This window comes from Anser anser, assembly GCF_964211835.1.
Source record: "Anser anser genome assembly, chromosome: 7".
NCBI classification, from domain to species: domain Eukaryota; kingdom Metazoa; phylum Chordata; class Aves; order Anseriformes; family Anatidae; genus Anser; species Anser anser.
The window spans coordinates 28830322-28857458 of NC_139727.1; the positions used below are offsets into that span (position 1 = coordinate 28830322).

Sequence of the window (27137 nt, forward strand, 5' to 3'; positions counted from 1 at the left end):
TTCTAGGATTGGGAGCCTGACTAAAGAGCAGCTCCAAACTGAATGCGAATGACGACCGGCCTTTCACAGCCGAGGCAGTGCTTCACCTGCAGCGCCCAGAGCACCTCGCTGGTTGTGCAGTCCCTCGGAGGGCCTCAGGTTGTCAGAGCACTGCACGTGAGGAGGTCACAAGGATGGAGGGAAAAACTCGGCTTCAGAGCAGCCTGCCACTTGATGCCATGCTCCTGCAAGGCCTTAGAAGTGAATTGGCATTTAATCTGGGGTGGATGAGGTAAAAGCTGCTCGATGGCACAACGAAATGTTTCAATACCACTGATTCTACGCACAGGATAAAACCACCAGGGAAATAAGTACTTGTCAACTCTAGGGGACTAGCAGCATTTTATGGAGCAATGCCCACCTGCTGCAATGACCCCAAGCAGCAACCAGCAGTCACCAATGCCATGGTGGGATCCAGGATCCTGGGTTTGTGCAGCAAAGATTCCCAATGCTGCGGAGTACGGGTGATATCAGTGTCAGCTTTATGTCCTAACAGCACCCACGTGCACAAGTACAAGGGGAGGGTCCCCGCAGGCCAGGTCTCTTCCACAGCTGCAGGTTATTTGCCGTGTTCTTCGAACGTGGCCTCTGTTGTAGCTGGGCAGGCGCTTTGCCATTTCCCCATCATGGCCCTCATCTGTCTGACGTGTACCGTCTCTTTAGAAACAAATACTGGAAACTGAACAGATTGTTTTGCCAAGCAAACATTTAAATAATGATGGAAATAAGAATTATAAACAATTCCATTTATTCACTGAAGACAAAGATACTGCCCCAAGCCAGCTGGTATCCTACGGCACTGACTAAGCCCCAGAAGGAAAAAAATGGCATTTAAATAGCCTTTAATCATCTAAGACAATCATTCCCAGCTCAATAACCACATCAGCTACTAATTTTTTTTCCAAGGGAATTTCAATTCCCCTGTTACCGGCAGGCTTGCCGCCGGGCTGTGTTCCTGAGAGGAGTAGGCAGGGCTCTCTGCTGAGAGCTGAATCAGGCCCGGCTGCTCCGAGAGCTCCAGCAGAGCTGCCAAAAGGCAGGCAGCGCGGCCAGCGCTCCCGACTGGTGGCTCACGGCTTCTCCTGGAAATCTGCTTTGCTGCATCACCTGCAGACCTCACCACCGCCGGCCTCTGCACGTGCTGTTTGGGACGGCAGACAAATGGCCCGTGTTTACTCGGGAGAAAGGACGTGCCATTTGTCCCCAGGGAGCCGGTGCTGACCTTTGGGAGCAGACATGTTGACAGAGCCACGCTCTGATTTCCTCTGAATTTTCCCAGGCTAGGTTCAGTTTCGATCCTGTTCTTAAGGAAGCTGTCGTCAAACCGACCCGTACATCCCGACTGCTGGAGTAACTACTTCCCTATGGCCTCAAGACTGCCAGGGACGGCCTTGAAGCCAAGCCCTGGGGCTGAACCCTGCGGGTCAGCTATGGTGCCAGGCGCCTGGTCCGGAGGAGGATTTCACAGCAGCTCTCAATGCCTGCAGCGGGGCCAAGATGCTGAGGCCCAGCATTCCACACCAGGAGAGTGGGAGCAGGAAAAATGCGATCCTTGAGACCAGAAAGACCATCCTGGCCAACGCCAGCATAGCCCAGAGTGGAGGGAGGCCCACGCCTTGACTGCAGAGCCCCGGTGCGTTCACAGCACAGCTCGACCCACCCCCCTACCATGCTGTTTCTCCCCACTCCTCCCCTGCCGACCCCACCTTCTCTTCCAGCTTCTCTGCGTGCTTCCATATGCACCCTCAGACGCACACACGTAGCCCGCAGGAACACTCCCCGAGCTCGTCAGAGGCTGGGAATCTCTCAAACGCGAGCCTCCCACGCGGCGAGAGGGGCAAGCTGCATCACGCACGGGGCCTCGCCAGCAGCCCTCCTGCCCTTCCCCAGCACCCGGAGCTGCTCACGGGGTGGCACCTCTGGAAGGGATCGCCCTCGGGCACCACGAGGTGAGCCTGCTGCTCCGGGTGCCTGAGAAGCCCTGGCGGTGGCTGGGAGCCTTTTGCAAACTCGGGAACGTGCCTGTCCCATTGCATTCTTACCTACAGTCTTCGTCACTGATAAACTCAGCACATGCTTGAGCTTGTTGATCCGCCGCTCCTACAGAGCTAAAAGCAGGGACGTTATAACACAAAATACCACATGCCCTACAAAAACAGTCGGTACTGAGTTAGACCGTGCTGGGCCACCAGATTTAGTGACTGTGGGTCTCCACTTGGCCAAAGTAACTAATGCTGAGAATGTAAGCATTTTCACCAGGTTACATCAGACATCTGCCCCACAAGCACCCCATGCCAATTCCCCCTTCGCTCTGCCCCAGGAAGCCGATACCCCGAGGCTGCCAGGTCGTCTCGAATCCCAGTAACCCTGTAAGACACCGAGTGCTCAGACACGTGGTGAAGTTACACTGGAAATGAGAGTGGATGTTACAATATTTGACCCAGCTTGGGGTAACAGAAGAAGGGACGCCGGTACAGAAGAGCACGGTACAGAAGAAGGATCGATAGCAGCAGCAGTCAGACGAACGCCAGTCTGAACAAGCGGAGTTACAGACCGCGAGGACTTTTTTATAGTACCGTTTTTGTTTAATGTGCTCTTCAGTGCTCAGTTACTTCATTACAGCACTATAAACAATCAGGATGGCCCTAGCAATAACAAATGAAGCTCTTGATGTTTTATCGTCAGACTGGAAACAACTTACATCTTTTTCCGCTCCCTAATAAAAGTCTTGATATTCTTTTTCTTTTTTTTAATGTTCTAATTGGCTGCTAGTGAGTTCCTCTTTCTGCACCACTTTGAAGAAAACCTGCTTAGATCAGCAGACCGCATCAGCCAGATAACTTTTTGCTAACTGATACACAAAGCAAATGCTTGAGCAGCGCCTTGTTTATTTGCCTTTTCAAAATTGTGACATTTCATATGTCTCCTTGTGGCCAAAACGTCTGTGTGGGTCATTGTGTGCAGAGACTGCGATCTGCCTACCTCACATTCCTGCCGCGGCTCTGGCGGGGACGTCGTTCGCCTCTCATACCATCAGAAACACAACGTGGGATTACTGCGTGCCACTAAAGGCAGCTGCTGTGCTTTGTCTTGGAGAAAGCTGCACTTTGCAATTGCAAGAAGGGCAATTCCCAGCTTCGCACACAGAGACCCACCGTCCTCACGGGAAGGATGGAGAGGCTGGTATCTGAACACAGAGCTGGGCCCCTCTGCTGAGGCTCTTGTCCTGTCCACACTCTGATCCAGCCACCAAGTAACACCAACACAGAAGCAGACTAGAACATTTGGAGTTGCTGGATAAAACGTCAAAAATGCACTGCTGGTGATTTCAGCTAGGACACCACGCACTGAAGCAGGGCCACATCTGCCCTGCCCGCTTTGCTGGGGGAGAGGGTTTCTCAGCAGAGAGGGGCAGCACCCAGCTGGGGTCACAGCATCTATAAAATGCCCCAAGTGGCACTGAGCAACTGGCAGGGTGAGCTGGGCAGGGGGGAAAAGAGCCACCCTCCACACCCACATCAGTTGCAAACCCCATTGCTGCTTCCCATCCCAGCGTGGCCACTGGGAGGGTGAGCTGGCTGCATCCCCACCCTTCCTCACCTTATGCTTTAGGAAATTTCTGCATGTGCTCAACTGCAAATCCCCACCCTGCAAAACCACTTCCCAGCAGGAAAATCATGGGCCTTACATCTGTAGATGTCTTTTACTGCAGAGTGGAAATGCCAGGCATGATCCCTGCTATCCCAATAAGAGTGTCCTTTCTCAGCTTCCTCAGGGACAGCAGGAGCACTGTCTACCAGGACTACCAGCTCAGGACAGGATTCTGCTGCCACCACCAGCAAACCCACCAGTGATGGTGGGAAAACTCAGATGGCATCCAGGTAAAATGCCTGAAGGAGCCCCCAGCCTGCCACGAGGCTCAGGACTTGCTGCAGGCTGATGCTCACATCGCTCTCCCCGTGAAGGGCTCCCCTGTTCTGTACCGCAGGCAAGAGCCAAGGACCCAGGTGCAGGGTGCATCCAAAAGTGGCATTTCAAATATTACATTAAGAGGTGGCTCTGACCCCACACGGTGCTCAGGTGCAAACGCCTCTCTAGGGTGAAGGACAACAAATAATTGGACTTGACAAGCAATTTATCGTACTGCTTTCATCTATGCAGAGCTAATTCAATACTTACAGTCCTATTTACTGCAACACTGGCATCCACACGTAGTCTGCTGCCGTGATTTGACCCACATGTAGCAGCAGATGTGACTTGGTTGCGCAATTAAATCAAATCAGGGTGTTGTGGCACCATTTAAGCCCACATTTAGAGACCTCCAGACCTCAATGAAGCAGCACAGAGCTTGGCTCGTTGCATTGGATCTGGTTTCTACTTACCACACCTTCACGGGGCAAACTCTAGCTTCAAAATCCCACAATGTGTCCAGATTCACCGCCCTATTACTTATCTCGAAAACCTCCTGACAAAATTCAAGCACATGCACTGCTGAGACAGCACGGCTAAACACTGCCAGGCTTTGAATCCTTGGGACAGAGCAGCCTCTAAGTGCCTTCAGTGCCTAACAGGATTTGCTAGGAAGTATTAAAAAAAATAAGAACAGCAACACCACAACAACATACAACAGTATGATACAAGGGCTCTTAAACCTCTGAGCCATTTGTCGCAGAGACAGCCATTCAGGGAAGGGCGGGCTCTTTTTTAAAGAAACCTGAAATTACAGTAGTGAAATTAATTATTTGTATTCCTTTCTCTTTGCCCCTGGCAACCCCCCGGGCTTCCCCATGGGTCCTATCCAGTGTCACTGTCAACATCAGGCATCGCAGCCCTGATTAAGCCATTACAAGTCAGCCCTTGTTCCTCCACTTCACTCAAAAGCAAAGGAGGCACGTGCAGGCTTCGGAAGCCCTGAAACACGGCTCTGTCGTGAGCACACTGGGATGAGGGGAGCTGCAGCCTCCGGCTGTTTTAGATACAAGTGGTGCTTGTGAACCGGCTGAGCACTACTCACTGGGTCTTTGCCTGGGTTTTGTGCTGGAAGGGCCTCGTCAGAAGAGTGACACTACCAATGTAGATTGGTTATGCTAAGGCAACGTTGCCGTGCCTGGTAGCAGGTTGCAAAAACCAGGTCCAGCCAGTCCCACAGTGCTAGGTCACAAGCTCAGGCTTCCATCAAATATCTAGAAATCATAGATTTCAGCCCCTTACCTGGAGCAAAGGGAGGGGGATCTGAGGAGACTGCCTTCATCATCAACAAGCTGGTGGCACCTCCAGCACCAATGACGTGGTCTATGGCCAAGAGCCAGGTTCAGCCCCTCAAGAGTCTGGGGAATGGGGCCTGGTACTTTCATTACTGGTCTCCAATTTTCATCATGAAAAGCTCTGATCCGGGTTTTCCATTGCAAAAATCCCTCTCCTATTCAGGGTACCTTAATACAACTGGGAACTGCTGTTTGCAAGGCAAGATGTGGCCCAGCACAGATCCCCACTACAAGCCAGTCGCAGTTCAGACAGCAAACGTGGGGAATCCTCCACTGCTACACCCTGACACTGCTGCTCTGCAACACCAGGAGGACTTTAACACTTGGGCAATTTTAACTTTAACAACGTGGGCAATTGCAAGCGGCTGCAGCAGGGGCTGCCCAGCTCCTACCTGAGGCTTTCGGTGCTTCCCCCCGTGCTGTGGTAAAGCAGCATCCGTCACTGAGCAAGAATCACTGCACATCAAGCCAGGGGTTCCTCAAAATGCAAGGGTTTCCCAACATGCCCTGATCTGTCATTTATTCCTCTAACTCCCACTGGAGACTTGCAAATTAGAATCATGAATAAGAGTTGCAATTCAAGATCCACAGCCCATTTTTTCCCTGCCTCACCTACAAGATGCTCTGGCAGCATCAGGAGCCCAGAAAAATTTAATAACAAGAAAAAGAAAAAAGAATCATCATTTCTGGGAGTTTCAAAGCACTTTATGGCAGCATGAGCACAAAGGCCCTTGTCCCCATATTACAGCTAGGAAACCGAGGCACAGATAGGCATGGTGACATGCTTACAGAGACACAACAAGAGCTGGAAACCCCAGGTGAGGGCCTTGGGAACTCGCAGTGCCTCACAGCACGAGCTAAAGAGGCTGTTGCAGAGGGCTGGCGCTGCTCAGGCTGTGGTGGCCCCGACAGGGATCCCTGGGAGAGAAAAGGGTTAAGGGAGGGAATTTTGCTACTTTCTTGTCGTATTTTCTCGTGGGGGGAGAAGCGTTGTGCAAGCGGGAGTTTTCCACTGGCGCTAGGCCCCCTTGCACTTATCAATGGGACCTTTCAGGGCTCACTCCCTGATTGAGACATCATTTCCTGTCCAACACACTAACCCCATTGATAACTCCACGCCTGATGGGAACTTTTCAAACCTACCAGGAAAGGCCAGGAGACCCAGAAGAGCATACGCATGAAAACAGAACTGGGGCGAAAAGAAAAAGAAGAGAGAAAGAAACAGTTCGGGGCACAAGCCACGCTGACAACAAATGTTTGTGATTACAGAGCGGAGCATCTTTAGGAAGCACATCAGAGACGGAGAAGCCATTGCACATATCATTCGTAGCAGTGGGACTGACGGGCCTGGTGCTTCAGGCTAGAAAGAAGTAGAAAGGGGCTTAAGAACATCCCTTTTTTGTCTTCCAGTCACACAGCAATTGTGGACGTCAAGACTGGCTATAAAAATTGTCCAGTCTTCCAGTGCAAAAGCCAGAAGAATGTAACCAGTATGGCTTTCAAAACTGGCTGGAGTCTTCAGATGTCCAAGCAGTGTGAAAAGGGGGAGCAATGATGAAACTCTCACTCTTTAAGGTATCTCCGACCAGGCACTCAAGGGAGGAACCATTTCTCTTCTAAGTTATCCCAGCAAATTGGCTCGCTGTTATTTCCCAGGCCACAGCCCAGCCAGCTGTGCATGTCCTTAACGCTGGCTGTGAGGACTCATTTGATATTCTGAACACAGCCCAGTTCCAACCACAAGCTGCAGCCCCAAATCAGCATTTTCCCCAAAGTTCAGGAGTCTGTTAATCCTCAGTTTTTGCTTTCAGTTGTTCCCAAGCAGAGGTTTTATAACCCCAGGCAATTATAGTCCTGCTGCCTGGAAAGGTACAGACACAATGGATCTGGATTATGGCTAAAGAGGACAGCAGCCAGAAAGCTCTCCCAAGTTGTACAGGTGCTTGGCAGCAGCACTAGAAACAAAGCAACTGATGCCCACACTGAAACTTTGTAATTTAGACTTTCTAGTGTCCTGGCTTCAGACTTTACCCAGCATCAATCCAGCAAGAAAGCTTTCGATGAAACCTAAATACAAAGGCATGGGATAAAGCAACAGAGCCACAGTGGGTATTTAAAACAAATCAGCAGGAACCAGGACGCTGGCTGGCTGGGGAGGTGGTTAGAAGGAGGGACAGAAGGTTTCCGCTGCCATCGCCACTACTAAATTGCTGTGGGAGCGTGCAAAAGCTCTGTTCTTTTCAGCAATTTAGGGAAGTAGTTTCTGGGGGCCCAAGATGTAGCTCCCTCTCAAAGTGCATCTCAAGTATTTAAAATTAGATTCCCTCTTCAATAGGAACCATTCATGAAAATGTCAGCTTCAAATGTCTTTACAGTGCAAGTTACTCATTGTGAGCATACCACCCACTTCTCTTATACCCTACAAGGACAGAGTCTGAAAAGTTTCAGGATCGTGACATGTAACAGACCAAACAAGCACAAAGCCTTATTTAAACGTAGATCATCCCAGCTGGACACATGACTGGGAGTATGAGCAGAAATAACGTTTTGTGTAAGAAAAGACAGACTTACCTGCAGATCAAAGAACTTGCTGTATCTCCGGTAGATGATCTGGGAAGTCAGGTCGGACCACGTTACGTTGATTATATAGACCTGGTCAGGGAGAAGAAAGCACAGGTCAAAACAGGCTCTGAAGCACAGGGTATGTCCAAAGGCTGGACGGGCAGAACAGGTAAATTCGGCATTTCTCTGGCTCCTCCTGCTCACAATGAAGAATATCATCCAAGGTGCAGGACTAGCTGAAATTAAAGGTGTTGCCCTGTCGCAGCTTGCAGCAGAGGTCTCAGGAAAGCTAACGGCGGTTTCCCACCCCTCCTCATCACCAGCTCCTATGGATTTTGCTGCCTCTGGGATTAAAGCTTTGTGATGGCATGTTTTCTGGTCTCTGGTTGCACACCCTGCCCTCTGCCTGTCTGGAGGAGCCCAGGATCTGCTGCATGTGCAGCCACGAGAGCTCGTCCTGTCCTTAGGCAACACCCTAAGGGGCTACTGGTCTCCTGCACCATGCTCCAGGTTTTCCTTCTATATGGAGATGCAACCTTGGCCCTTTCAAGCAACACACGGCTCTCGTTTAACAAGGACATTCAAAGGGAACTCAGCTCTGGGGGCTGTGGAATTGCAGCTCTGTAAAACACAGGTTTTACACAGGTTTGTAACACACACCTGTACATGCACTACAACAGCTCAGCCCAGCACCTCTGGTACCTATCAGACTGATTCAAAGGTGATGTGAAGTAGGTGAGGGCGAGACGGTTTTCTAACATTTGTGGAAACAACAACACAAGCCCAGAACAAGCCCAAGGTTTCCCTTGCCCAGCCCTATTACACATCCTGAACAATCACCTTACAGAAACACTGTTTTGCCAGAAGACATGATGAAAAATGAGTCACAAGTGCACGCACATACACACACACATTGCACACAAATATTTCCTTTTGACCCTAGTGCCTCCAAAACATTTTTAAAAAGGGGAAAAAAACCAAGCCAAGTTCTGGTCTCAGATACACCGGCCTTCAAGCCCAATGCTGGTCCTGCCGCCTTGTTGACAGATACATGAGACACAACAAGACCTGAGCCAACACAGGTCACTAAAGGTGACCACACGACTCCAACATAATGGAAATCACAGTTAGGGCAGCTCCTGAGTCTTTAAAGCACTTTCCAGGTTTCGCATATGGAGCGAGATAAGGATCTGGCAGAGGAAACAGGAAAGCATCCCTCCTCCCTCAGCCCCTGCCTGCAGCAGGAGCTCTGCCCTTTGCCTGCAGGGATGGGGCACGGACAAGCATCACCCTCTTCTCCAGGACACCAGCCCATCTGCCAAGGTGCAGATGCTGGGTTATTGCTTTTAAAGATAAGAGGTATTGCATGAAAAGCCCCAGAGGGGTGTTGAAGACGAGGCTGAAAAACACTTTTCCGAAGACCACTAAGGGGTTTTTCCCCCCTTCTTTCCTGGTAAGGGCGAGGTGTCATCCGATGCCCTGGAAGCACAGAGGTCCTGCAGCCTCACTTCCCTCTCTGCTTGTTACGACTATGTTCAGTCCCCAAGGCCATGTGCTCCCTGTCTCCCACAGCCCACTTCCATGGTATTTGAGAGCTGGACGCGCTGTTAAGGAGATCTGGGGCCTTTTACAGAGCACTGATGGTAAGGAGCCTGAATCTGACTGAATTGTCGTATCCGACCCATCTGCTGCTCCCAAGAGAGCACAGCTCTCAGAAAATCCAGGCTATTCACCCGTTCTGCTTCACATTTCTCCTGGAAAACCAAGCCGAGTGACCTTGCTCCCACAGTACCCACAGACACAACGGTGACAACTGCGCGGTTTCATGAGGGGCAATAAGACCGAGTGGCACGAGCATTTCAGGCCCCCTTTAAACATCTTACCCGCACAGGCAACCCGCAGGGGTCTAGGCCCTGGGACGGAAGCTGTTGTTGCCAATTTTCAGACCAGCCGCACTGCCCTGCAGAATATTTTTCCATGTGTTTGTTGTGAAAAAAAAAGTTTGTAGCTTCACTCTGGGCTAATTCACAACACAAATATTTCTGCTCCTTCGCTATCCAACAGCTACTCTCAGATGGAAAACCCATTCGATTAAAAACAGATCATGACAGATGGGAGCTGACTGGGATCCAAAAGCAACTTCAGATACTGTAATTCTGGCCCTGGGTTCTCACAAAGGGGATGAGACAGGGATAGGAGGAACACATTACACATCTAAACGATGTTTATAATTTTTTAATTACGCGTCCTTTCTCCAGAACTTTGCAAGAAAAATACGCCACAGCCATCCAAGCTTTTTGAGTTTCACAGCACTTCGAGCTTCCCCACACTACTCTTCAGGAACCCCCCCCAAAAAAATGAGTCCCCAAAATTTGTTAATAGACTGCAAGCCTGCTCAACTCTGATCCAGTCTGGACAGAAGCGAATCCTGCTGCAAGAGGTCAGCGTCGCTCCGGGTGCAGTAAGTGGCACAACACTTCCATCACGCGAGAGGGCTGAAGGCCCATGTGCAAGGGGATTTCGGGGCCAGCCAAGGCAGCAGACAAGGTTGGATGCCTTCGGTGCAGGAACAGGCAGACGTGGTGCCACCTCTGATATCCAGGCTCTGCAGGAAGGAAACTGCCACTGCCTTCAGCCAAGCCAGGATTTTGCTGCACGTTTAAAACGAAAATTAAATCTCTTTGAACTTTAGGTCTCTTCACACTCAGCAAAAGATGAACTGGGTAGTGTACAGATGCGTTGACTTCTCTTTCATCAGAGCAGCAGCAAGGAAAGCCTTTAATGGTAACGCGGAGCTCTGTTAAGCTAAAAATGCACGGGCTCAAAATCTGCGACAGGACACAGGTGCAAATATCTGAAATGGCGATTGATTTTCTTCCTTATTTGCATAAATCAAATTGCTTCTGGAAAGCCATTTGAAATAACTGCTTGGACTCAGAAAAGATCATTAAAATGCCAGATTTTAAAAGCAAGGTCCAAAGGTTTCAAAAGCCTTAGATATCATATTTCCCTCTTTCAGAGATCAGAGTTTGACGGTTATTCGCTTCTGCTGCCTTACCCAGACCCATAACCTTTTCACGAGCAGCAAACATTACATCAGCTTACCTCATCATATTTTTTTGCTCAGATCTTAAAATGGGTCGCTGTGAAAGTGATTAACGGTATCCTGGGGGAGAAGGAGGAAAGCAGTCCCGTGGGAGCCCGAGGTCACGCAAATGCGCGGGACGAGGAGGCAGAGGAAATATCAGATAAATACAGAGAGCCGGCCCACTCTCGAATGCCCAGCATCACCCTTGCTGCTGCCTGCAGAGCCAAGAGAGGGCTTTCTGTGGCATTTGGTGGCTCCCCAAAACAGAGCCACCCGAGCCACTGTTTTGGCACGTATCCCAGCCACAGGGCAGAGAGTTGCAGAAGGGCCCGGAGGCAAGATCTCCCTGATGGGAGGCGCCTGTGACGAAGCAGAGACCTTCCCCAGCGCTGTCGGGTGTAATCCTGGTCCTCGGCACTTTGCTCCTACCTACGGGAGAGCCAAGAGCAAGCTCTTCCAAGGAAGTACGGTGCACCAAGCTACGCTTTAATCAGGGTTGTAAATTGTGAATTACTACAATAAATAATTACTTAAGTTAAAAAGATCTGCTTTACACATTTATGACCTTCAAGGGGTCAAAACACAGCCAATGTTCAAATGTTTTGCCCCCAAAATCCTTTTAAAAAGTCCTTAACAATAAATAACTGAAGTACAAGTAGCAAACAACTCACTACGCAGTCACTGGACAGCCCAGCTACGAAGAAATTCTAATTTTCATTTCACACATCCAAGTCTTTTTTCAGTCTGTGTGTTTTAAAATAAATCCTTCCTCAAGGAAGCAAGCAGCAGGCCTGTACAAACCGAAGAATATTAATCAGGAACTGTGCTTGATAAGCAGCTCTTAATATTCATGCTGCATGAAAGAAGGTGCAGGATGTCAAGGGGATTTTATCAGCTGCTAATTATTGTTTAATTCTAGCTCTGAGAAAATTCCATTTGATCCACCACAGAGCAGAAAATTTATTGCCATCTGAAGTTATAGCTCTCCCTTTACTGCCTACACAAAGCAATGAGAAGAGAGGACTTCCTACTACAAAAAAACATTAATTCAACTGTCATTGGGCATGACTTTATCACTGAATGTCTCGTTTTCAATGGAAAATAACCAGTCCCAGCTGGCAGAAACCCCAGAGGTACGGAATTCAGGTCGCTCTCATGTGACTGGTTTTTCAATTGGCTTTTTAGAGGACAATGTTTTGTTTTCTACAGCTGATCTGGAGTGGAAGATAAAGCCTGAAACGAGCAGTATGATGAGGCCTAGATGAAAATCTCTACAAATACACAAGCTAGTGGCAAAGACAAGATTCCAGAGCAGAGACTAGAAACATGCCTATACCCATAACAGAGGGCACTGTTAATCTTTAATAAGTAATTACAGTAAATACTAGCTTTTAAGAAAGTTTTATGAATGCAAAAAACAATATGGTGCAATTTGTATGCAGATATCACCATGATAGCGCCTTTTATCCTGGAGAACATCAGCACCTTCAAAAGCCTTGTATTAAAGCACTGGATGTTTGTCTTCCAGTGAGTCATGACCAAGCTGGAAGAGATACTCCTTTTCCCCCGTATTCAGATGTTGTTGCTGTCTGTGAGCTGGAAATTTCCCACCGGCAGAGCTCAGCTGGTGGAACACAGCATGTCAACACTCCCCGGTCCGCTTCAGCTCCAAGCAAGCTTTCCGTACCCACGAGGCTGAAGGAGCAAGGCTACTCGCCCCTCAGAGCATCGCGGCTGATTTTAGGAATCTTCCGCCACCTCACAGGACACGGGCACCAGGGCTGCCCCACATGGACGCTCAGGGTGGCGGTCCCCTGTTCCTGCCCTATACAAAAGCCAGTTTGGCGGCAGGGACAGCAAAAAGCCCAGGGCTGTGCACACAGATCACAGCAGCCTCCCGCACAAGCCACCTCGGCCTGGGTCGCATTCAGGCCTTTGGAAAGTTCACATTTGACTCTGGAGGCAGCGAGCACAGCTCGGGCTCCTTGCCCAGCCCCGCCAGTATCCGAGAGGCCCTGAAAAACCCCGCAAGACCTGGGCAATTCCCACAGAGATGAAGTCACCCACAGCGAGCCCACTACCGAGGCCGTGCCGCGATGTCACCTTTCAGCACAACGTCCTCCGGGGGACCACAACTCAGCCAGGCCAGGGCCGAGGAAGGGCAATTTTCAAACCCAGTCCAGTGCTGTTCTCACCCCGGGAATTTGAAGAGTGAGCTGAGAAACAGAGACACGGGGCTCAGCAGAAACACAAAACGCAGGCAGCTCCGAAGGGGAAGGCCTGTCACGGGCTGGCTGTGCCGGTGGCAGGGCGCTGTGCGGCACGGGGGCCGGCACAGGTGCGGGGCGTCTGGCTGCCTCACGAAGCAGATGTGGTTTCACAGCCATCCCTCTGCAGGGCTCGCGTTTCCATTACCGACACGGGAAGTGTAACTGAGAACAAGCCAAAAATCGACCCACGGGTCTAGCGGACAAATGTTGCACGTACCTAAGTTTTGGAAGCAAAGCAGAGCTGCAGGGTGCTTGGAAGGAAGGGATTAGACAGCCCTGGCCATCACCAGGCCTTGTCTGCGGGCAGCCACCACACAGGAAATTTAACCAGGATACAGCAATTGCAGTTTGAATCACAATTTGCGAGCTAATTTACAGTCTAATTAAACATATGGAGAGAAAGAAAAAAAAAAGAAGGGGGATAGGAGCATTTTCCTTCATCCGCTATCTCCTCCTGAGGGTCTTGCTTCAGCTGTGAAAGGCAACAACAGGATTAATGCTGCTTGCCTTTCTAGCCATAACACATCAAATCTATCCCATGTACAAGGAAAATAAACTCACTGCTAGCTCTGAACCCAGCCACACACCGAGAATCAAGCTGGCTCCTTTCTAGTTCAGAAAACGCCACCACTGCTGCGTTCACATACATGGGCACAGACCTTCCTCCTGGCAGAGATTTAACCAGGATGAAATCCTGTTTTCTTTCCCAAATCCTTCTACCTAAACACAAACGAGAACAGCAAACAACTGCCTCAAGCCAGCCAGCAGACAACCCTGGGAAGGCAGGAAGAGGAGCTCATTTCAGTACGGAGGCACCTGGCTACAGGTTGTTTTTGTTTTATTTTGTTGTTGTTGTTTTTTGTTTTCCTAGCTTCATGTGTATGTACCAGAAGAGTAACAGGGTTGTGTCTGAAGGACAAACCCAGCTCACTGTGTACACACAGGCAGAGCAATACAATGCTTAGTAGCTTCCATATTTTTCTCACTAATGGATGAGTTTTCAAAGTCCACGGTTCAAACTTCTCTTTAGTCTCATCTTTACATTTCAGGTGTCAACTTGGTTTTTTTTTTTTTTTTTTTTTTTTTGTTTGTTTGTTTTTTTGGCTTTTGCCAATTTGGATTCTTAAGTACTGACTTCCCCAGGCCTCCACAGCATCTTCCTGCTAACAAGATGCTAAACAAGCCCCCACAATCAGAGCCCTAAGCCAAAGGGGTAAAACTCTCCATTGTATTTCTTTGCTTGGTCATTTGCACAGCCACGAGAGGCATGCGAAGGTAAAACATGGAACTGGTGCCCACAACCAGCGACAACAACCTGGCCAGGGAGCTGCAGAACTGGAACTCCTCGGAGCTCTGCGGCTCCCTTACGAGCCACTTCTGAGCCTCCTGCCGGGCTTGTCCAATTGCTCCATTTAACTTCATCCTCAGGTGTGTTACAGCAGAATATGATGTGCCTACTTCTCGCTGGCATGCAGTATCTGTGTTGCTTTAGCAGGGCTTTGTCTTTCAACTGATAGCCTGGGTTGCGTAAGACTAGTCAAGGCTCCTGTCTTTTCTATAATACATCCAGTAACTGGAGCTTATGGAAGGGGAGTAAGAAATAGGACTAGTTAAGACCCATTGCTTCCCTGGTTATCGCCTCCCAGCTTCAGGAAGCAGAACAGCAGCTTCTCTGCAAGGAAACGGCAGACAAGGGAAGAGGAAAACACCCACCCATTAGACCTACACACTTGGATGAGGGAGACAGAGCATCTGTGCAGACTCATTTCTGTCTCCAACCCATTTCTGTCCACCTTCATTTACTTTCCATGTGCGGTGGAGCTATTTGTGAAGCAAAGTAACTGCAGAACTGAGCTTCTGACATTTAAAAGTTGATAGACCATCAGAAAACACAATACTTAAACCTACAGAATAGTGAAGTGACAACCATAAAATGGAAATAAGAGAACTCAGGCTCTCTGAGAAACCTGGGTCCCTTGTGGCCTTCTCAAATACCCTACCCGGGTCTGAAAGAGGCTCTCTAAGGCAAGCAAACAAAAATATATCCAACTGCATTTGAAGGTAAAAAGTTTTCATTACATCTCAGATCTGGATCCCAAGAGAATTATAAACTTCTTTAACTCAGTGCTTGTGTCTTTCTTCCCAGCAGGTGATCCCTGCTTCGTGAGGACCCCAAAACACGAGAGTTGTCTGGTAAAAGAAGAGAAACTCCTTTTAAAAAAAAGAAAGATTTGGGAAAAGCAACAATCAGACAAAATGGACACTCTTCTATTTGGATTCAAGTCCTTGAAGTAAATTTAACTGAAAGATTTTCCATTCATCTCATTAAACGGGTTTGAGAAACTGATTGGTAGTTGAACTTGTTCTGAAAAGAAACACAGACTAACCCACTGGAGCCAAAACGATTGTCATCGAGTTTCCTGGGGCCAGGGACACAGGAATAGCTTGGGCAAATGAGAACTAACAAGAACCTGCTTGCTATGGAGATAAATGCGTCAAAACCAAGGTGACACATATAGAGAACATACAGTCTGGAAATCACCGTTTCCCAGATTTAACACGTCTTTGCGCAGAGTTATCCCCATGGGAAACCTCTCCGGACACCTTTCCATCTGCTTTGAAGAAGGAGGGCCCATTTGCCTTGTCCCAGCAGAACCGTACCGAAGCTTTTTCTCAACTCTGGAGCAATGCTAGAGCACCCACAGCTCGTGGCTGCCCAACGACAGAGCACCCCTTGACATTGCTGGCCCTGTTTCATGTACCAGCACAGAGCAGGCTCGCACAGTGTAAGTACACAACCTTAATTAGTCAAATCACAAAAACTCCCTGCAGTCAGCCTTGTGATTGGAAAGAGGCTTTCCTAAAACCCAACCTTCCTTTTGGCTTCCCGAGTCAGGGATTCCTGCGCTGCACCAACACTTGCATGTAGTTTATATTAGCATGCAAATCTTCCGGCTTTGATTCGTAACCTTACATATGACCCCCAGATGTAGTGCTGGAAAAGCAAAGCAAGGGCCTGGGAAAGGGAGCAAAACTGCTCCAGGCCCTTCCAGAACAATGACAAAGCTCTGGGACATTCTTAGTCCAAATAATGGAAATTCTCCTGGGATTTTGCCACAGAATACTGGGATTTTTTTTTTCCTTCTCATTTTGAGTAGAGGGAAACAAGTTCATGTAAACCAAGAGACCCTTGGACTCAAAAAGCCAGACCTGAGGGGCACAGAACTTGAAGTGTGACCTACTATCCATGAAAAAACTACTCTGAAAACCTCTTCTAATTTCCATAGTTTGCACAACTACAGCTTTCGTGCATGACTGGAGGATAAAACTTGAGGTCAAATCACGTGGACCAACCAGCAGAGCATCACTAAGCAGTCAGCCCCATGCACTGACAGAAGAGTATTTGCATTTTATTTGCAAAATGCTAAAAGAGTGAAAAATGGACTTATCCTCACATTGTAAACACCATCCAACGAGCGTGCAATGCATGCAGATCTCTGATTATACTGTCTGCATACCATACGTGTGCAGCACTGAATGCACTTCTCTGCAGGACACTACTGACAACGTGCAACAAAATCTAAAAGAAGGGAATAAAACTCCACAAGCGCAGAAAAATACAGTGCTGAAGTCACTGGGAAGAATTTCTTTTGTTGCAGCGCCCTTTGATTTCAGGCTTAGGTGAAATCCAAGCTTCTTGTGGAGAGAACTGCGAAAGAACATGGTTTTGTGTCCTAATTTTGCAACCACCACCTGAATTTCACTGTGAAATACTACAGAAAAGGCAAAGGTGGAGAGCCATCTTTATTTTCCCCCATACTTTTGGCCAAGCCAGGAAAACTGATGCAAGAGTCCTGTGCAGGACAGATTCCCAACAGTGAGGGCACGGCACCAAATTAACCACAAAATTACCTTCTTCCTGTGGAACTCGAGGGTTGTCAGGAAGACGCTGCCAAATCCTCACACCCTCAGCCCTTCTGCCGTTTTGCTAAGTTGAACCATTGTCTCTGCCCTTTCCTTTCCCCCTCCTCTTCTCACAACCATCCTCGTTTTCCCTCCTTTTCCCACGCTTGGCTTCCTGCCTTCTGCCTCTCCCGCCCCAGACGGGCAGGACTATCGCAGACGGCCCCAGCACATCCCACTCCAAGCCTGCAGTTTGCAGCTGGGCCACACACGCGCAGACGCACCCAGCCTTCCCCACAGGTTTTCCAGGTGGTGCTGATTCACCACTCCAGGCTGTGGGGTCCGTGGGGGTGTAAACTTTGCACAGCAGGTCGGGGATGCAGAGGATGCGTGAAGGCTTCCAGGCATCACCGCTCCACGGGGCACAACCCCTTGGAAACCTGCAGATATAGGAACCCTATGGCAGGAAAATACGTTTCACGGAGGGGCACTGGGATACCTGCTTGACAGGACAGTCACGCTGCCTAACTCCGTGTTCCCAGATGAAAGATTCAGTAGATTTGTCTGCCCCTGGGCTGGGATTTGCCCCTCGCTCCGCTTCCCTCCTGCTCTGAGGCACGCTGCCGGTTGGTGACGCGCTCTCTGTCAGGGGTGATGGTGACAGCAACCACACAAATTCCTTCTCGTTTACCTATCACAACCCGGCCACAAGCCGCACATACCCTGGGAGTTACTCATTTTTGGAAGGAGAGTGTGCGGCTGCAAGTCAGCATGTGTCACCTTAGAAATAAGCCTTTTAGAGCCATGCCTATATTACATGTTCTACTAAAACCGGTAATAAAATGTGAATCAGCAAACTGACTGCACACGTTTACATTTCTGTCGAATTCAGGGTTTACAGTGCCTTGGAACAATAAATAAACCTCTTCTTTCAATTCCCAAACATGAATATTCTCCCACTCTTAGCCACTTAAAGGGAATTATTAATGCTCCTCAGAGAGAAACTATTAAATCTGCTTAAGTGACCACCCAAAGCCTAGCAAAATTATTGTCTGTAACAGCAGGCTTTCACGAACCAATACAGCTGCACTCGACACACACAGCATCTGGAGACGGCAGGAATTTGCTAGGCAGGATTTGGGGAAAAAAAAAGTATGCATCCCAAATTCAGGTTCTCAGACTGGTCGGAGGCACTCGTCTCAGATCTTTCACTAGGTAAATGGTTAAGAAGGATCCTAGGCCAGGAAGATGATGCCCAAATGGGAGCTGAGCCGTGTCTCCCCGGGGCTGCAGCACCGGCAGCCGGCTAGGCCCCACTGATGCTCAGAAGCCCCCCATCTTTGTGGGGCATGGTACCCCAGCACAGCACCGCTCAGATGTGGCCGTTGTGCCCAGTGGGACCCCAGGATCCAGCCCACCACACACCTCAGCCACGGCCACGGGGTCCAACCGCTGCTGGTGTAACGCTCCCCAGCGGCAGAGGCCTTTTCAAAACGAGGATTCGGCTCCAATCCGCATTTGGAGGATTCAGAGTTTTTAACATGGGTCCCCAGAGCGATTTTAAATTCCGATTTATGAAGTGCTAACACAGGAAGGAGCCGGAGACACCACTGTAATTTACCACGAAGCAGATATGCAAAGATAATAATAAGAAACAGCGTCCTGACGGCAGGCCAGGCCTGACTGCCAGCGTGCCAACGGCCTGCTCAGGCACAGCACGGACCAAAGCCAGCGCCTGCATTTTGTGGCCTTGGACAGGCTGTAACCTGTGCTCCTGGAGGCTGGGAAGAAGATAGACATTTTTTCTTTTTTTTTTTTTTTTTAAAAAAAAAAAGTAGATGCTTCCACTTCAGTTTGGCTGGGCTGCCAGCTTCAGAGCAGCTCCTGAATTTGCAGCAGCTGCTTTGCCAGCACATCGATGGGACTGGGGTTCCCAACAAAGGGCACACGACAGTTCAGCCACCCCGCAGGTGTCCTGACACACAAGCAAGCAACACTTTTTGTCCCACCCCATGGCAGCAAATGGGTTCCTGCATCCCTGAAGTGAGTTGCAGCACAAAGGCAGCGCCTGCCAAGCACTTCATTAACAATGATACGATCTGAAAATCCTTTCCCCAAGCCTGTGCTCTTACAGAGGAGATTTGAAGCAGAGATCTACCTAAAAGATAGATACACTCAACAACCTCTTAACCCATTTCAGGCTTCAGACTTTGCTTCTGCTCCTAGGCACCAACCCCTGTTGCCCTAAACGTCCCCAGCAGGTACCAGGAGCAACGCAGACACAACAGGGCAGCACACAACTTCCATTTTACGGAACACATCCTTGAGTTTTGCTAGGACCAGGGCTATGCTCAGCAAGTAAGGATACACCAGAGTTGGAGTTGATTAGGGTGACACCAGGCCTGACCCGAACAGCCACGACTTTGGCTGCCAAAGGGAAAGATGGAGTAGAAGGCAGTGGATGGAGAGTGAAGCCCTGCAGCCACTTCCACCTGAGGGCTGAGCCAGGCAGAGCCAAACTGAGCTGAAATCACTCACGCTGCATGTGCAGGGCAGGAAGCAGTCGGCCGAGTGCCATGAAACGCATGAGGTGTGAATTACAGCATCATAACTCACGCCCTGAAGAGTCTTATTGCAAAATGGCTGAGGGCAGAGCTAGGATTTTTTTTTTCACTGTTATAATTTCCCTGCAACCATCTTTTGAGTAGAGATAGGTTCAAAGAGGATCAAATCTCACCCTCCTCAGCCCTGTGAAACGTGAGTAAAACTAGCAGGGCTTGGCCCAGAGCGCCTTTTCTGAAGGCTTCAATACCATTAGATGAATACTCTTCAAATATAAGCCACTCAGAACAACGCTAAGACAGACGTAAGGCCGGGTGCTACCAGATGGGTGCATCAGGCACCCTGGAAGACTTCTTCCCTGCCCATCCGCCTCCACATCTCGCCGTGCGTCAGGAGCAGGTGGGCTGCCCTGAAGTCCAGCTGCAAGGGAAGATCTCCAAGTTCCAGCCCCACAGCTTCCACAGGCCCATCTCTGCCTGCAGCCCACTGCCACGAGCTGGCTCTCCATCTGAAGTCCCTGAGTAGAAGTAAACCCTTGCCCACACACCAGCAGATGCAGGTGGTTGAAAGGGAGCACTGCCACCATTTGCTTCAGGGTTTGCTCTGGTTTGTCCCAGGGACAAGGCATGAACACCTCCCAGTGCAGTGCTGGGGCGATTCATCCCTCTGGAGGCCAGTGGGTTGGTGTCCAAGGCAAAAAAAAATAAAAATAAATATTTTAAAAAATGAGGCAAGGATCTGCTCGTAGGTCAACCAAATTGCACTGGAAGCAGAAAACACCGAGGAAGTCTCCCACAGGACACACCGAACCCCCTCTGGCACAGCCACCATGGCTGTTGTCATTTGAGGGAAAAGACAAAGCCAGACCAAGTGAAGGCAGGAGCTCTTCCTGAAGGGAAAGCCGCAGGCCTGGGTGCCAGCGAGACACCGTCAGGCTCCCATAGCCTCTCCTCCCTCTTAAGCAGCCAAATTGCTCCTGAAGGTAAGCAAAGGAAGCCAGCTGGAGAACTGGCCGGCAGTTTTAGCAGAGGATAACCACCCGCCCTGTCTGTGCTGTCTCAACACTGCTGACCACAAGGCAAAACCACTGCTCCCATCAGCGCTCTCTGTGGGGCTTCTTCCCCAGCAATACAAACACAGCTAAAAGGTTCCCCTCAGCTTGTAAGCACAGGGCAAGTCTTACAGAAAAACCTAGCGTTCTGATTTCCTTGTGGTCACAGGAAGATCTCCTCAGCAGCTCTCCCTTCTCCAAACACGGAGAAGAGAGCTTTGCTTTGGTCCCGCAGATAAATCTCGTCTCCCCAAGACAGGGAGTTCTTGGAAAGCACAGGGCAGAGACCGAGCAGTCTGTGGAGACCATAACAGCGATCCCTTTGGAGGCTCGGCCTGCCCAGGGCAGGCCACTCTTCAAGAAAGGGCCTAAGTTCCAGAGATTTCCATGGAATTGAAGCCTGCACTTCACTCCACTGCTGAATTACAGCCCCTGACCACCAAGGTCTTCATCTTTGACACTTCATCCAAAGAAGTGACAGTTACAGCCCCTGGACTCGTATAACTGTTGATTTGCGGGCTCTGCTGAAAATCCTAATTCTTGGTGACTGTCATCCTTCCACCATAATTTTGGACTTTCCCCAAAACAGGCCTGTGTGCTCGACCTACGGCCTAACCAAGCACGTTGGTGCTCCTCCAGCCTCGCAGAGACGAGCAGGTACCCCCCGGCCCCTCTTCACCCCAATTCCAGCACAAGGCTGCTCCGGTACCCTCACCTCACACATCCCTTACACCCCACCAGCTTGCAGCTGGAGGTGGCTGAATCTTCTCCAGATTGGCTCACTCCTTGCCACAGCTGCAGCAGCCTACACGCATTTCCAGCCCCTCCTTCGCTGTGGATGCCACATTTCCAGTAACGCAGCCCCTCCACGATGGCAAAAGCCGGGTCAGGACTGCAGTCGCTCAGCAGCCAGGAGTCCTTAAGAGGCTGCCACGTGGCTTCAGTCTGTCAACTGCACCACATCTTAACTCGCAGCAGCAAGCGAGCGTGCCGCTGGCTCTCCAAGTCAGCAAATCACTACCACAGGGAGAAACTGCACTAAGAAAAACAGAGAAAATGAAAAAACGCCACACCTCTTCCAGCTGACTAGCCCCGTTTCTGTCCAAAGATTTAAGGGGAAAGATGGGGCAAAACGCTTTTTGCAAGAGGCTAACGGGTTTCTCAGGAGGTCAGAGAAATCCCGTCTATGGGACGGAGGCACAAATTCCTGTCTGCAGGCTTGGCACTCAGCAAGCCCACTGCCTCCTTGCAAACACCCGCCAGGCCGCTTAGAGACCCTCTCACAGACATGGGAGCCCTTCCGAACTCCAAACTTACTCCAGAACACCGCTGAACTGCAAATCTGCCTGGCAGGGTGAATTATCCAAGTATGATTTAAAAGTGAGCTCTGAAGGTAGGGAGCTCAGCCAACTGCCGCATCTGGCCACAATATTGAGAGTCAATCCCCCAGTTAATAACCTCAGACTCCATCGAGGTGTGACATTAAAAAACAATCCCAATAATATCCCAACCGTGTCACTTTATTTTTTTCCCCTTGAAAGGGCATCTGGCATGCAAGGCTTGGGTTTTCCCTCATCCCATGGAAACCAGCAGCAACATTTTCCAAGGATCTCTGTTTCTTAACCAGGGAGTGGGAAGGGATGCAGTCAGTCCACATATGGCTCCAAACGTTTTTCCAACCAGCTGGATTCCCATCCCCTTCTCTTCTCCCCTCTCCTCTGCAGAAACTCAGTTACTGTGACCAGCCTGGAGCTGGAGAAGGAAAGAAATGCCGCTTCCACTGCTGCTGTTCCAAAATCAGCAGCCAACAGTGGCTGGCTAATGCACCTACGACCTCCTTCAGGAAGGTAAAAGCATCTCTACAACCTCACATACAAGAACTCTCCAGGAACAGAGATGGAGACCTCTAGCTATGGAACAGCCTGGAGATCTGCTCCTAAACCCAACTCAAGGAGAGCTTCCTCCATGTCAATGCTCTTGCACATACCTTTGTGACCCCTTTTGAAGGAAAACTTCAAGACTGTTCTGGTGAAGCAAATGCTGACTTCATTTGCATGGTACCAAGAATGCAATTCTTATTCTCCCCTCCTCTGTTGTGTGCTATGAGGCAACAAATAGGATTGTCAAAAAGTATGTGTGCACCCTTCCTTGTTTTTAGGTTGGCATGAGCTGAGACTCTTCCCCCAGTTTTGTGTTCATGTGATTTGGACAACTGACAAGAAACCATCTCTCCCCCAGAAGGAACTGTGGAAATGGGCTTGGCTATCTATCACGAGTCCAACCACCTTACCAAACTCCTCACCACAAGACCAGGCAGGACTCGGATCAACCCAAACACCATCTAGACTTGAACTCCAAACTTTTTTCTTTTTTTTTTAAAAAAAGGGCATTTTCATATCAGGTTTATTTTGAGCCTTGGGCCGCAGGCAGGGCTCTCCTAACTAACTGCCAAACTGGCTACCGTGTTCCTCTTCGCTCCACAGTACTTATTTGATTGGCAAAGCATTATTTCAGAGCTATAAAACCTCTCTGGAACATGCTCCCAATAAACTGAATTCCTTTTCTAACTAATCATTTTATTCATCTAATTATTAGCAGCGTTTGGAACAAATTAGCCACCCCAGGCAGAATCCAGCAGGGTTTGGTCCCTGCCCAGCAGCCGTTTACACACCGCCCTGTGAGGGACCAGGACTGAGGTCCCAGCTGGGCTCCTCGTGCTGAGGCTGGGCCGCAGGACAAGCTGAAGGTAACTGGCAGCGTGCTGCAGAGCTGCCTGCTGCAGGGCACGATGCACAGCCAAGGCTGATAATGTCCAGCTCAACCGTCCTACACCTTACCTTGACCTAGAAAAGGTGCCTCCTTTGGGTACTTGCCTTCGAGGAGCAGCATGTCCTGTCTATCCACCTCGACACAGGCAAGTACGCTCTTCAGGTCTGCCATATCCCTCTGTAAGGAAGGGGTTTGGCAGGAATGAGGCAGGACAGCAGCCGTATTTCCCTACACAAAGCACACGAAGTACGTTCCCTGCATTTCTCTAGCAGTAACAGGAGGCACAATCTGGATGCAGCACCCACGAAACCGAACTGCTCTCCAGCCCATGTGGAGGCAGCAACAGAAGGGCAGGTGTAGCTAAACCAGACAAAACCAATGCCAGGGACTCCTCAGAGCAGAGATTAAAACACAAGAGCCACAGGACAGCTATTCACAAAAGTGAAGGATGAACAGGTTTGTGAAGCAAGTATCAAGGACACATTTATAGTTAAACTAACAGCTTGTCAGGTAACACCTAAATAAAATCAACGCAGACCAACACTGAGAGTGCCTGCTGCTAAAGTGCAGCAGAAGAGCAAGCAGTGTGCCCCACTCAGCAGCAGCCGCTCCTCTGAGCAGCAGAATGTCACTCGCCAGAGCCTCTCCGTGGCAAATCCTCGGGGATATAAAAAGCCTGTTGACTCGCCTGGCATGGAGAGACAGCAGCTCAGTCACGCACAAAGATTTGCTCCTCAGACACTTGCAGTCTCCCCCCCGTGCAGGCACACAGACACAGGCGGTCCCGGCCCGGCGGGGATGCGATATCCCAGTATCGGATGCTTCAGAAAGTTCAAACGCCAGTCACGTCTGACGGGGCAAGCAGTACAGGATTAGATTTACCACAGGAGGAGGGCTTCCAGGTCCCAATCTACCTCCTGCTTGATCTCTCCTCTCCCATGCTGCTTGAACACATCATTTCTACAAAAACCCTGTTTCCATACACCCGGGTTTGATGTCCAGGGCAAAGCCAATCCTGGGCAGAACCTGCTCTGCACGACAAGCAGAGGACAAGAGAGATGTCCCCAGAACAGCAAATGTGAGCTGTAAAATAGTCCTGAGGAGAAAAAAAAAAAAAGAGGACAATATCCTGAAGCGTAAAAGCACTTTAAACACATTCGTTTCACAGTTGCTAGAATATAAAGCAAAGCCCTGGAGCTCTGCCAGCCAGTCACTATTTTTACAACCGTATCAAAGCACATGATAAAAACAAAAAGCTCGAGGGTCAAACCCAGTGCTGGGATTAGTAACCAGGCTGAGGTGAATAGCGTGATACCACGTCTGAACAGGATCCTCTGATCACAGGCCCTTAAAACACATTTGTTTTTTTTCCCCACAGACAGCAGTCACGCCTGAAACCCGTGTGCCAGATTCCCCCTTCAGCCCATTAGGGTGGGAAGGGCTTTGTGCAAAACCTATAAACCAGCACCAAGCGCCAGCAGAGCCTGGAGCTGTCTCGAGTCACGTACGTCGCCCAGAGGAGCACAGCACCCGAGACCCAGCTGCTCAGCCCTTCCCTCGGCCCTGTTTCAGTCCCCTGCTGCCGACGGTGTCCCTGCCAGGGCTGCTTCCCCAGGAGCAGAGTATTTCTGAGCATCCCTGCGCTACGCACGGCCCCTGAGTGCCACGTCCACAGGCTGAAGCACCAGGGAAAAGAGAAGGGAAACTGCCTCTGGGGCTGCCAGCAGCAGAGGCACCGACCAGGGTGCCCGCTGCAGATTTTACTTTAAGCTGAACTTCTCTTTTATCCAAGGGGATGGGAGGCTTCCCTGCCCAATAGTCTCCAAGAGCGAATTTTAATGGAAGAGATCAGAGGGAAGCTTCAAGCTTGGGCTGTTTGTTTTAAACACTGGATGTTCCCTTTGCTTGGTTATTTTGGCCTTTGGTTAAGCTCCCTTTTATGTTACACATTAAGATAATTTCTTCTTTTGTATGTCAAGGTTGATCAAAACTCAGAGTGATTTCCTTCCAAAATATTTTTTCAACTACATAAAATGACTTATTTGTTGCATTCGGGGTTTTTCAGTAGTGCCTTTTTCAGTTTCTGCACAAGACGCAGGATTTTATTCCAGAGGGTGTGCTTCAAATAAAAACCCTTTTTTACCTGATTTTCCCAATGAAAGAAGGTCATTTATTAAGGTAATAGACTTGATTTTATGTAATCTGCAATGACAATTAATTGGTTTGCATCATTTCACCAAAACTGAAGTTAGAAACGCACATTTCTCAGCCACGGTGGTTTTAACTACAGGCAGGAGCTCTCCCACAGCAGGAGCAACATATAATTTGGGGACCACGTTACGCACAACAGGGGCTTTGGATAAATTGATGCTGCTGTGACTCATGGAGCTGTAACAGGGCCCTGAGCCTTCACAACCAGCACGGCCCGATACGAAGCCACAGCCTCCAGGGACCGATCCTTACTGGTACTGCTGGGGGCACCAGTGGGTACCCCAACTGCCCGCATCCTGCCACGTAACAGCACGGTCACAGACAGGAAAAAGCAGTGAGGGAGAGAGACTGGGAATAAAAAGGAAAGAGCCTGTTCCCCCTTTCTAGAGCTGCCCATCGCCCAGCACCCGTGTCTCTGAGCTCTGACCCGATTTCACTCGAGCTGACCAAAAAGGCAGCCCCCTGCAAAGCGCTGAGCGTGCTCTGGTCCCGCTCTCCTCTCTCCATCATGAAGGCTCGGTGGATTTGAGGCAGCAGCTTAGCCCCCGAAACACACAGCGAGATGGCATCACGCATCACTGCCGGATTCTGCCCCTGGCAAGCTGTAATTTTGATTAAAGGAGTAAAATTTTAGCTCCCCTGAGCAACCTCATCTCCCACTGAATTTTTCTTTTGATCCATCTTCTTCCCTCAGTCAGAATTTTAAACAGCTAATGGTGTTTTCTGCTCTCCTTCCTGACATCTTTCAACCCACCAGCCTTGCAGCACATCACACACTGTTACGCCACATACGATGCAGCGTGTCTCTGTGAGAGAGGGAGCTCTACCATGCAACTACACGAAAACAGAAAGTAACTTTGGGGAAGAAAACACAAAGAGGAACTTTTCCAGGAATAAATTAACGACCTGCCAAAAACAGCATATGCAATAGTTTCTCTACTACTTCCAGCTACAGATTGTCTGGTGGAACAATTAAAAAAAAGAAAAAGTAGTTTTAATGGGGTGGTTGCCTTACCTGAAACTTCAGCTGCTATCAGCAGGAAGAGTGCAGGTCTGACCACAGGATTTGAAAGCACACTACGACAGGGAGATTCAGTCTGACCCCAGGACATACTTTATATCTACTCAATCCCAACATTTCTTTAACACGTGACTCCAGGAACCAAGAGTCACCCGTTACATGCCCACTCAAGAAAAACGGGTAGGGATCAAATCTAAACCTGCAAGTACTGCCTCGTTGTGACCACGCACATCACTCATATGACCTGTGAAGGCACCTTCCATTTGCTAAGCTGAAAGCATCTGGCAAGGAATGGAAAAACACCATCATATCCCTCCAAATGATTTTTTTTTTTACACTCTGCATTCATGAAGCCAGATATCTGAGAGTCCAGGTGATCCCAGACGCGTGCCAAGAC

At 49.5% G+C, this 27137-nt stretch overlaps 1 protein-coding gene across 3 annotated transcripts in view; it reads right to left on the reverse strand.

The window, feature by feature from the left end:
• Nucleotides 1-27137, reverse strand: part of SH3PXD2A (SH3 and PX domains 2A) — a 251243-nt gene that overhangs the window by 202904 nt on the left and 21202 nt on the right. For all 3 annotated transcript variants that reach the window (XM_083845064.1, XM_083845062.1, XM_083845063.1), the window contains exon 2: nt 7875-7955. In XM_083845064.1, the coding sequence (XP_083701190.1) occupies nt 7875-7955 (81 nt within the window). The remainder of the gene's footprint in view (nt 1-7874; nt 7956-27137) is intronic.